General features: G+C 22.9%; 1 protein-coding gene across 1 annotated transcript in view; it reads right to left on the reverse strand.

Moving 5' to 3' along the window:
* Window positions 1-12,529, reverse strand: part of LOC129615710 (calmodulin-binding transcription activator 1) — a 145,649-nt gene that overhangs the window by 21,628 nt on the left and 111,492 nt on the right. Inside the window, exons 3-4 of the mRNA XM_055531069.1 lie at window positions 9,481-9,548; window positions 2,954-3,089 (exon numbers count right to left, since the gene is read on the reverse strand). Coding sequence (XP_055387044.1) covers window positions 2,954-3,089; window positions 9,481-9,548 — 204 coding nt within the window. The remainder of the gene's footprint in view (window positions 1-2,953; window positions 3,090-9,480; window positions 9,549-12,529) is intronic.

The raw sequence follows: 12,529 nt of genomic DNA on the forward strand, positions 1-12,529 counted from the left end.
TCTAATTTTTGTTTTTATTTAAGTATTTTGTGAAATTTTTAAAATTGAAAGATATTTGCCAAAAATTATTACCACAAAATAGTTTTTAATTTCCAATTCTTATACGTCTCAAAAATTATTATTGCTTATTTATTCACTTGCATACATGCATAGACATAATACTCATATATGTTGGTAAATATATGGAAAGATAAACTATCACGTCATAAAGTTAAAATCATCTACGTTTTTTCCTATTCTGGTTTTTTTTTTTGGCAATAAGTTAAAATTGTTATCCTTTTGGCTTTTTCAAAGGTTTCACTTTGTTTTCTTATTTTTTGTTTTGTTCTCTTTAGAGGTTTTCTTTAAAAAAAAAAAAAATTTTTTTTTCAGCCAATGTAAATGGCATTGTATACTATTCTCTTGAATAGTTAAAAGTCAGAATAAAAATTTATTTCATTCATTTGTCTGAGCAATTATTTACATGGGGGAGGTTTTAAGTCATTCAATCGTATTTTCGTTCCAACCTTATTTTATATTATTTCACGTTTCTTTTTTCTTTTTTTAACTCTATCCCTCGCATTGACTTCTCTTTTTTGTACTTTGGAAATTTTTGAAAGTGAAAAAAAAATTTGTTCAAAAGTATCTTTAAATAATTTATATGTAGATAAAATGTAAAACTTTGTTCACGTAATTTTTCTTTATTAGTGTATAACGAATAATAAAATCGAATCCCTTATGATATGATTTATTTAAATCTTTTTTACTTGTTTTAAGGATCTTGTTATACAAGAAATTACGATATTATTGTTGTTTTTGTATAACTTTAATATTGTTACTTAAAGTTTTTTTTTTCTTCGTATAACAAAAGGATAAAATGTTCTGTGTCAGTCACTGTGGACCGATTTAATGGTGATTATTATATATAGAGTTTTGCTAATTATTGTGTAGAATAAATTTTTAAATTATTTTCTTTGCAAGGCCACAAATTTGAACTATGGTCTTGGAATTATTTAAGATTTTTATTAATTATATAGTTTTTAAAGTTTAACTTATGTTAACTTGATTTCCTTCTTTAATTTTTAGTAAAAGAAAATTTTATTTCAGAATAAAATGTTCTGTTTAGAAAATCTTGCTAAGATTGCTTACTTTACACAAGGTGATTTAAAGATAATTACATTCACTTTAAATTTGATGAAAAATCCAAAATCTATTTTCAAGTTCTTAGCTTGCAACTAAATACATAGAATTACAAATTGTAAAGTAGCAAAATTAGACATTTATTTAGAGAATAGTTGTGATTGTCTCTAAAACTGTAAATAATTAGAGCTTAATATTATACAATAAACGCCCTATATAGCATTAATGTATTCTGTGAGTCAACTTATTATATATAACATGTAAGTTCAAAATTTTAAAATTACGCATTCTTGATAGTTTTTTTTATGAATTTTTAATTTAATTTATAGTATGTTAGTCTCCGAATATTATTGATTAAGATTACTATAAGTTTTTAATTAAAAATTAAAAAACAAAATTATTCTATTGCATCTTTTCACCTTCCACTGTATGATATTAAAAAAAATTTTTTAAGGTAAGATTTAGGGGCTATTAGATTTAATATAAGACCAACAAACTTCATTAATTAAAACTTCAACATTGAAAGTTTAAATTCTCGTTTGTAATTCTGACTGCAGAAGATTTTATTAGCTAAAACTGCATTGCAATGCAACTACTAAAGCAGAGCTGCCGATTCTCTGTTAATTAAGATTATGAATATAAAAGCAGAAGAAAATTTTATGCTATCGAGTTGACAGAAGATTTTTTGCAGTTCTATCAACAAAAACGGAATGCTTTTTTGCAGCAAATCACAGAAAACATGTTGCTATTGGCAGATCTTTGTTAGAACTGCAAACGGGAATTCAACAAAATTCTGCGCAGTTGGCAATTAAATTAAAATCCCCCCCCACCCCCAAAAAAAAGAAATTATTTTCAGTTTTTCGGAAAAGCGCTGCTTCCATTTAATATTTTTTATAATAAAATTTTTTTTTTCCAACTTAATATAATACGAGTATTGCCTTGATGAACATATTTTTATTTGCTAATAGAATTATAATTTACTAATTTAACTTTCTATGTAATGAAATAATTTTGAAAAATTGCAATTAATAATATCAACAAGGAATGAACATGCCAAAATAATTGAATCACCATGTCTAGTTAAACACTATAATATAAAATTTTTAATATTTCTTTTATATTCCATTTTCTTTAATTCATTTAATTTCCTACTGTTAACACCATGTTTCCTACATATATATTTATTTATCTACAAGTGCATTATATGTGTATAATGTCTATAAAGAATCTAACATATTGAAAATGCTTAAGGGCATATAAGAACGAATTATTTATTGAACTCATGTTTTCAATTTTTATTTTCCCTCAAATTTTCCCAATTGTATCCTTAGAGCTATCAAAGAGTTTATGCTTTTTTTTTTTTTTTGTCTTTCATTCTTTCTATAAAATTTCTGTAGAATGGTTCCTATTCTAAAGGCAGGAAGGAAGAAAAAGATATAAGGAAAAAACAAAATTACTTTTTTTAAACACTTATTTTTTTCTCGCTGTTTTCAATAGAAAAAGAGAGAGAGAGAGAGCAAGAAGAAAAAAAAATCGCGAGAAGAATTAATTACATGTAAAGAAAAAAAAATTTTTGGCAATGAATCTATTCTTTCAATTTAAGAAAATTAAAAAGAAAGAAAACAAAAACACTCTAAATCAATATCAAAAAAAAAAAAAATTAAGAATGAAAAATTAATGTTTTCCTTTAAAAAAAAAATTAATTGAATGAAAAAAACTTAAAAAAAAATTGATGAAAATATGAAATTTATAATTGAAGGCGATAATTTTTTTTTCTACTCCTTTTCATTTTGAATAAAATTTTTTTTTTTTTTATAAAATTTATTATACTTACTTCAGTCCCTTGAACCTTTAATTTCATATGATCTTCTCTTGTTGTTTTACCATCTTTACGTTTCTTCCAACAATAGCCATCTCGTCGATATCGGACTTTCTTTCTCGAATACAGCAATAATGAGCCACTTTTTGGTCTGAAAAATTAAATAACAAAAAACAAATTACGTTAATTAGTTAAGTAAGTGATTTTGGCATCACATTTATTTAATTATTTATTTGATTTTTCGAGTAAATCGAGTATATGTTGTGGTGCTCCAGGAATTAAAATTAATAAAAGACATAGATTTTCAAAGAGCTTTAGGTCAAGAATATCGATTGCATTTTCATAATTCTAGCGTCATTCATGATTCGACAGAAGACGAATTATCAGAAATTTGAAATTATATAAAGTTCAATTAAAAAAGTATACTAACGATCATATAACACTAAATGTTAATTGTTACATGCTATTAGAAGTGACGGTACATGTATGGAATATATAAAAATATTGACAATTTTACTTTATGGCGAACGTATATTGCAAGATAGTCAAAATTGGTAAAAACACATTCTTATAAATTATGCTTAATTTTCCTTTGTTATCAACCATTTCCTTACAGAATAATATGTGATGCTCAAAAGGAAAATGTTCATAAGCAGCAACGCATCGAGTTCATTGTGTTCTAATAAAAATAAATTATTAAAAAATTTCTAAAATTTAAGTTAAATTTAAAATGCTTTAAAAATTAAGGCTAAATGTTTCCATATCAGTCGGAATTATTATTCAGTAGAATAATAATTACTCGCTTAAAGGTAAAATAGTGAGTAACTACAATAAAATATATAATTTATATGAGGAATTTCTATCATCATAGATATAATTAAATAAATTCCTTATAATTAACATTTGAACAATAATTTCAGAAAATATGTATAACATAATTATCTAACCAGACGAGACCAGAATTAAAAATATGACATGCCGCGATTACATACAACAATTAGTTTCAGTTTCTTTAAATTACACAAAATATTAAATGACTTTCATTTTGTGAAAGTCTCCACTACTCCATATAATAAATAATGTCACTGTTATACAATGTATATAACATAATTATCCCTAATTATTACAGTTTACAAAATCATTCAGATCATGATAAAAAAATCACAATTTTTTTTTACAAATTATTTAATAAATTTATTAAAGTAACTAAAAAATTAATATTTTCTTAATTAAATTTAAATTAATAATACATAAAATTTATAAAATTTCACGATATTTTCTCTTTAAATGTAAATATTTTTCGTATATAATTATAAAATAAATTTAATGTAAATATTTATAAATATATGTACAATATAATATGTACATATGTACTTGAGGTTAAATCCTTGAAATATTTATAATTTGAATTAAAAATTTATGACAAAGTCATACACAATATTACAAGCAAAAAATTATCCACCCAAAATACTCGGTAATTATTGTATAATGTCTCCGTTTCTTTTTTTTTTGTAATCTTTTCAGTTCAATCATTTAAATTATGTTTACTGTGCCCACAACAAAATATAAAAGAAAAAAACAATAACAGAATATTAACTTTAAAGGATAAACCGTCTATTAATACAATGCATATTCATACATACATTCATATATAGATTTAAGTAGGAAAACATTTTATTAAGGGCAAAAAAAAAAAACCAGTTAATTAGAGGGATCAGTAGTTAACCTTCATACAAATAACTCTTCTGTTAATTTATACATGTTTTATATAGGTATATGTATGTGAAATCGCTTATCATGCGTTTATGTATGAATTTTTGCACATATGTATGTACATATATATAAATTCTGTATCGTTAACTTTATTTTTATATTAAGGATATGTAATAAATTCGTCGAGTATTATCTCACAATTAACAATAAAGAACTATCCTATTAAAATACGAAAAAAAAAAAAGAAAAACTGAAAATAAAAAACTGAAAAAATTTAAAACAGTTAAGAGTTTACTGTATATTATCACCGTTGATATGAGACGAACTGGTACACACAAATAAATACTTGACTTTTAAGCAAATTTCCGAAAAAACTTCAAAATAGTCCGTACAGTTTGTTTAAAAAATTTTTGTATTTCTTATTTGTACGTGAACTCTTCCTCTAAATATGCCAATAATATCCTGCTATAAGCTACTAAAAATTCCAACAATTTGGAAATCTAAGCACAAGCACTTTAAATTCGACAAAGATACAACGATTTCCTTCTCTAACTTAAAGACTCAGTAGCAAATCTTTTGTTTTCCACAAAATAACTGTTGCTATCTGTCAACTCCCACACCTTTAAAATTATAAGTTATTAGTAAAAATTTATAACTTCTTGCCACAAATTCTGCCTGTTCTACAGTGGTGCATGATATACAAAATTTTCTCTATTCTTTGTTACTTTTACTATAAAAGCATTTTTCTTTTATTGTAGACATTTCAGAAAACATAAAATTTTGAATTTAACATTTGATACCGAAACCGAGAAGCTGCAGATCTCTCCTATTTCCAGTGATTCTCAATTTACTTAATATTCAATACTTATGAGATTTTTCTATCATCTGAACTAAATGACAATTTTTGTGAGTTTTTTGTAAAAGCTTGAAGAATTAATCTATTTTTGTTTTCTAATTGTCTAATACATTAATTTTTTTTCAAACAAAAATTTCGATAAAAACCACTTGCGAACATTGAGCATTTGTATTGAACCTTAATTTTTACAGTTCAATTTTTAGTTCATTAGAGGTAGTGTTATTTTTTCATGTCTAACTTGATAAATTTTTTGGTTTTAAAACAAAAAATTATTAAGTTAGACATGATAATTCAAAACACTTGAAAACGAAAAAGTTATGGCATTGACCAACAGTCTCACCTATTTTACTCCTCCTAGGCGTATGCAATAAAAATTTCTTTTTGTTTTAAAATACCAATTTTTTGTTTGTATTTCGAATTGTTCAAGAGAAATGTGCTACATATCAAGTAATTGTTTTAATACAACCTTGTTTTATTTTGTTTACATAAACAAATTTTTCGTTACACATACGAGTACTTATATATATAAAATAATATGTAAACGAACTGATACTATAATGTATGAATAAGGCTTATTATTTGAACATGAACCTGAAACGGACCATCAGATTCTACCCATAATATAATTATCATATAATTAGCTTATAGCGGTTAAATAGTTAATGACTTGAAATCGTTATGTGTATATATGGAAAAGTTCAACTTTATTTTATTCTATTTTTTTTAATGATTTTTATATTTATTAAATTTTTCTTAAAATAATTGTTTTTCTTTGTTTTACATAATATCAGGCAAATGAGAAGTCGAAAAATCGATTTACAAAATTTTCCAATTTTCAATTGTATGAGTTTAAAGCTAGTTGTAAGATAGGTCAGGTACTAGAATTAACAATAATAAAATATTTTTGAACGTGTGAAATAAATTACGTGGCAAAGTTTAAAAATAAATATAAGAATTTTACAAATCAACAGTTTTACTGTTGTCACTTTGAATTGACATTGGTAATTTCTCGTAATTTTTAAGAAAATCAAAATACTTTTATTTAATTTCTGCAATTTGCATGTATGCAGGAGCTTCATTTTTATGTCTAAAATCACTTAAATAAGCATATTACAGTCACTATCAAAAATTTCTGAAGCATTTTCAAAAATTTGTACATAAATTAATAATGTGATCAGAATTCTTTAACTTTTTTAGAAAGCCTAAGTAAAATTTTGATTATACTACTCAAAAATTTCGTAAATTAATTTTTCATTTGACTTTTTAGCAACTCATTCGAGCTGAATCCCTAAATAAATTATGAATTAAGGGAATTTCAAAGCAGTAATTATAAATTTTTAATTACTACTTTGGAATTCCCTTAATAAGTCCTTCATATTTCTTTAAATTCCCCGTATATTTTTTACTCTATATATCTTTTCTATGTGGAGGGAAGGGAAGAAAATTTTTTTAAAAGCAAAAATTTTCTTACCGAAAAATTTTGCAAAAACAAAAAAAAATAAAGTAGTTCCCAAAGAGGAAAAATTATGTTAAATTATTTGCTTCCATTTTCGTATTCTTATGGTTTTGTATTAGGTACTCCAATTTCCTCTTCGTGCATAAGTCTAAAATAAATTTTTAATGCACTTTCATTTTATATATGGAACAAAGATTGACCTTAATGTACCATTACAAATGATTCTTTTTTTTTTGTTATCTCTTTCTCTCTTCTTATACAGTAGACCTACAATTTTTTAACCAACTCTTAAAATTTTTAAAAAGTATGGTTAAGGATTTTATTTTTTCACAAAACAAAAATAGTAAAATGACCTCATTCTTTTTTATATAAATTTTCCTTACCCTCCGCTTATACCCTCATATTTTTGATGTGTTCTTAATTATTTAATTTTTATTTTAACCACCATTTTAAACGTTTAAAATGAATCATAAATTTATTTAAAAAATAAAATTAACAAATAAGTACAAAAAAAAAAAGAAAAAAAAAAACAAATAATTTCATTTTATATTTTAAACAATGCAAATTTAAATTCAAATATTAACAAGGTTTCGAATTAAATTTTTTGTATTACAGTTAAGAAATTTAAGAAACACAACTTTTATTTTTTTAGTAAAAAATAGTATTTTTCAACATTTTTAAATTGTAATGAAAATCAATTTTAAAAATTCATTCGGACCTGATGCATTTATATTTATTTAATTTAAAAATTTTAATTGTATAATTAATTTTTAAAATGTTTGTATACATATAAGTTGTATATGTTATACAGTTTATTTTACGAATACTATTTTACTATAAATAATATTACAAACAACAAGTGTATATAGAGTAAAATTATTTCGAGTATAACAAAAATAAGGACAAAATGTTAAAATAAAAATAAAGTAAATTAATTTGTATTAATTGAATTTTTTATAAATAATTCAACAATTTATATTAAAGTAATATTTTATATAAAAATAATTATAAATGTTTACAGTTCAATGTTATTTTGTTGAAAGAAGCACAATTAAAATATAAAATATAAACTATACATGGAGATCAATCGTAATAAATGATCTACACTAGCTCCAACTATGTTTGATATTTAATTATACATTAATATTAGTAATATATCTGTCTCTCTTTTTGTAATATATATATTGTTATATACATACATTAAAATGAACATTACGCATATTATGCAACTAAATACTTAATTTTTTTTATAACCTTCGAATAAATTACTTGTAATAATCTCAACAGGTTATGGACCCAGCTTAGAAAAAAAATCCTCGTGCATTTTAATATTATTATTATGGCTACTATATTGCATTTAGATATTATGGTTACCAAATATTTGTATTTGGAACTGTTAAAAAAATTATTGATAATGTCAAATGCAAAATTATTTTATTTCGAAAAACTGAAATTTTTGTACTTGATAAAGTTGCAAGTGGAAGCGATATGCCGATAAAAAAGTGATTATTGGAATTATGCAAATGGAAAACATAAATGAAATAATTGATGACACAACAAGTAAAACTGCTGAAATATGGGATACTGCGTAGATGCGAAAACTGAAGCTGATTTAATATTATCAATCAATTCCTCTGAGTAAATGCGGTAAGAGGATGGTAAAACTTCAAATTTGGTATAAGTCACATGAAATTTTCGAATTAAAATATCCAACTAGAAAGGCAAATTTAGTGAAACAACTCTATATTCTCAGTAAATAATAACGATATTCGTAAACATCTACAAAAATTTTAGACATAGTAGACAAATTGAAAGATATTAATCTGCTGATTGATAGCGATCTTATAAGTATTCTTTTGTTAAATAAAGACAACTCGGTCGGTGCATTTTCTTACGAAAATACAAAGAATTCTGTCAACATATTATATTGCCTCAAAAATTCCGTCAACATATAATATAATGAATAATGCAAATATTTAACAACCACGTAAAAATGATTTTGTATTAAGAAATTTCAAATTTCAAAAACAAGTGTATAACACTTTATTTCTATATTATATAAAATATTTTGTTAAAAAGATTAATTAAAAAAAATTTGAAAAAATATTCAAAATCTTAAATTACAAAAATATTTTTTTTGTTTTTTCAATATTAAAATAATTCTGCTTAATCCAATAACTTGTATAGTTCTCATTTAAATAAAATCTTAACTTAATCTCGAACGTTTATCGAAATATAATTTAAAATTTTTGTAAAGGATAATTTAATTAAGTTGGACAGAAAAGTTGAAACAGCTAACTCTATAAAGAAAACTTGTACAGTTTAAAATTTTGGTGACGTGGAAATCCTTTGCACCTCATATATCCTTTACAACAATCTACTCAGGTTAATTTAATAAGGTGTCTTTAATTCAATTTAGGTACAGAATAGTAAGTTTTCGCTTTTACTTATACTGTTATAAATCATGATTTTCGCAATATTTTAAAACTTATAAATATAAGTTTTTATTCAATTTACCTTGTTCTAACTTCCTTTGATTGCCATTCGGAATGTTTATCAAAGCTAATTAAAATTGCTGCGATTTCCTGTAAAATAAAAAAATAAAATTAAATTGAAAAACAAATAAATAAATTAAAAAATATTAATATGAATTTACAAATTTTCATTATTATTTATTATATATATGTATAACAGTTAATTAAAAATATTGTTACTTTTAAAATATTTTTAATATCTTTTGAAAAAGTTTACTCCTTTTACATTTTGTTTTTTTTACGAATTAAAATGAAAAAATTTTCTTGAATTAAATCCAAAAAATGAACAAATTCAAAAATAGTTTCCTATATTGTATATACGCATATATATATAAAAATAGAATTTGTGATATTTGTATAACAGAAATATTTTATACCTAAAGTAGGAGCCAAAAATCAAAAATATTTTTTGTTTTTCCTTTTATTTTATAAGAAATTTTCTTTTAAAACTTTCATAAGTATAAAGGATAAAATAAACAAAAAATGTGTAGTTATATACAGGCATATATATACACATACTTATATTACATAAAAATATAAATTTTATTTTCAAAATCTCCACCTACTTTTTTTCATATTTCGTAAACCACCGCCCACTTTAAGTTTTATATATTAAAAATATTTTCTGTATTGTATCCGGGTTTTTTTTTTTTGTTTTTTCAAATAAATAAATGTTTTTTTTTTTTTGATTTTATAAAAAGCTTAAAATATTTTTGACCAATGAATAGGATGAAAAGGATCTTGTTTTTTATTTTATTTTATTTGTATATTAGGGAAGCAAATAATATAAGTGTATAATAAAATTTGTATTAGTTTTCTTCTAAAAAATATTTTTTTAGATAAGCAAGGAGGAAAAAAGGATAATAAAAATTATGTGAAAATTCTTGTGTATAAATAGTGATAAGAACGTATATTTTAATAAATGTACAGGAATAAATTATGTGGGAAGCATTTTTGAGTAGGGAATTTTCGAAATTTCAAAAAAATAAAATAAGTAGGGAATTATAATAAATGCTTATGTAATATTAGGCGTTTTTTTTTGTGTATGTAGGTGTTTGTGTTTTCTACTAATATAATATTGTTAAATTAAAATACTATTATTTATGGAGAGATTACGAATTTTCTTTAAATTTGTAAATTATGCCCTAATGTTTACCATTTTCATACAATATAAAAAAAAAATTGAAATAAAAAGAGTTTTAAATTTTCGGGGACCATGTTAAGAAACAATAAGGATTTTTATTTTAATGATTTCAGTCGAATTTAATTTATTAATTTCTACGATTATAGGAGATTAGTCATAATTATTAGTAATAAATTTTTAATTTATTTAAAAAATATTTCAATTTAACTACAAATTTAATGAGATCTTCAATTTAATATAAATAAAAGAAGAAATAATAGAAGATCCTGCATATATGCTTAATGGGTAAAATTAGACAAGAAAGCCTTTCCATAAAAATATTAAAGACTATTCCTATATTCAAATTATATTATTGGAATCAAGTTGAAGAAAACATACGATTTCAGTGGATCTGTAGGCAAAGCAACATTCTTAAAAAAATTAATGTTCATAAAAAGGCCAAATGATATTAATAATCATTTGTCTCAATTTGTCTCAATTTTTTTATGTTGTTAATTATTTAAAATCAATCAATATACAACTGGATAGTGTACTACTTTAATTCTTCTATTGCACAGCCTACCAGATAAATACGAGAACTTTCGCATAGCAATAGAATTGCCTGTACCTTTGAATTCTAAAAATTAATATATCAGAGGAATGTGATGCTAGGGATATTTCTAAAAATAGAGATTCAGAAGCTTTTATCACCAAGACTTTCTGAATCTGCACTTTAAAAAATTTTTACGATATTCTAATTTTTTATCGGAGTCAAAAGGTAATAATATTTATGACAAAAATATAACACATTATAATTGTAGGAAATATGATCATATTGCCATTCAGTTCTGGAGGAAAAATAGAAAAATTGAAAATTCTACATCAATGTCGATGAAAAATCAAAAATAAATAAAAAATCAATTAATTACAAGCACTTAATATAATTACCTTAATATGACATCTTATTCATGGAAAACAAGAATTGTCGAATTTAAATCAATTTTTAATATTAAAATTTTAGAAACGCTGAATTCCAACTGAATTCAATTTATTTGTGTGAATTATTGATATTCAAGTAATGATCCTATTGAAAATAACATTTTAAAATAATTTATGAATTTGTCCTCCATTTTAATTCAGAAAATCGGAACTAATGCTCATAAAATCAATTCTAACAATATCAAATTTTCAGTTTTAAAGTTTCAATTGCAATCATGTAATAAGAAGTTTATTTTGTCATTTTCTCAATCTGTATAGACATACAAAATATGGTCATATATGTATGTAAGTTCCTGTATATATGTACTATATTATTCAGAAAGGATAACATGTTACGAAAAAAAATTCAATGTACTTTCAAAATTAAATTGTCAAAAATTTCTTTCAAAAAAAAAAATATGCTTTTTTTTACTTAAATAGAAGACAAACTTTAATAGCAAAGATATTTTCTTAAATTTTCATAAATTTTATATATAAAAAAAAGGACAATAGAAAATAATAAGTAGTGACAACAATTCATAAATTTTAAATCCTAAAAAAAGATTTATGTAGAAAATGGAATTTTTTTTTTTCCTAATTTTGAATAACACATGCATAAATTTTGCATTTGAGTGTAAGTTTAAATACTGAAACAAAAAAAAAATAATAAAGAATGAAGAAAAATAAATGTGCATGTAGAGAGAAAGAAAAAAGTACTGAGAAATTTTTGCATATTCATAAAAATATTTTTTTTTTGAAAATTCCTAGATTTTAAGGAAAAAGAGAAAGAAAAGTTTTTTTTTGTTTTGTGGTTGTATGTGATTGTCATCTTTAAGATATTTTTAAAATAATTTTAAGATCGAAAAATTTATGCGATATTTTTTTTTGTTCTCATCTCCCCCTATAAAACTATAATAGAAAACACTTAAAA

This window comes from Condylostylus longicornis, unplaced genomic scaffold (assembly GCF_029603195.1).
Source record: "Condylostylus longicornis isolate FDR11 unplaced genomic scaffold, ASM2960319v2 ptg000145l, whole genome shotgun sequence".
Taxonomy (NCBI): domain Eukaryota; kingdom Metazoa; phylum Arthropoda; class Insecta; order Diptera; family Dolichopodidae; genus Condylostylus; species Condylostylus longicornis.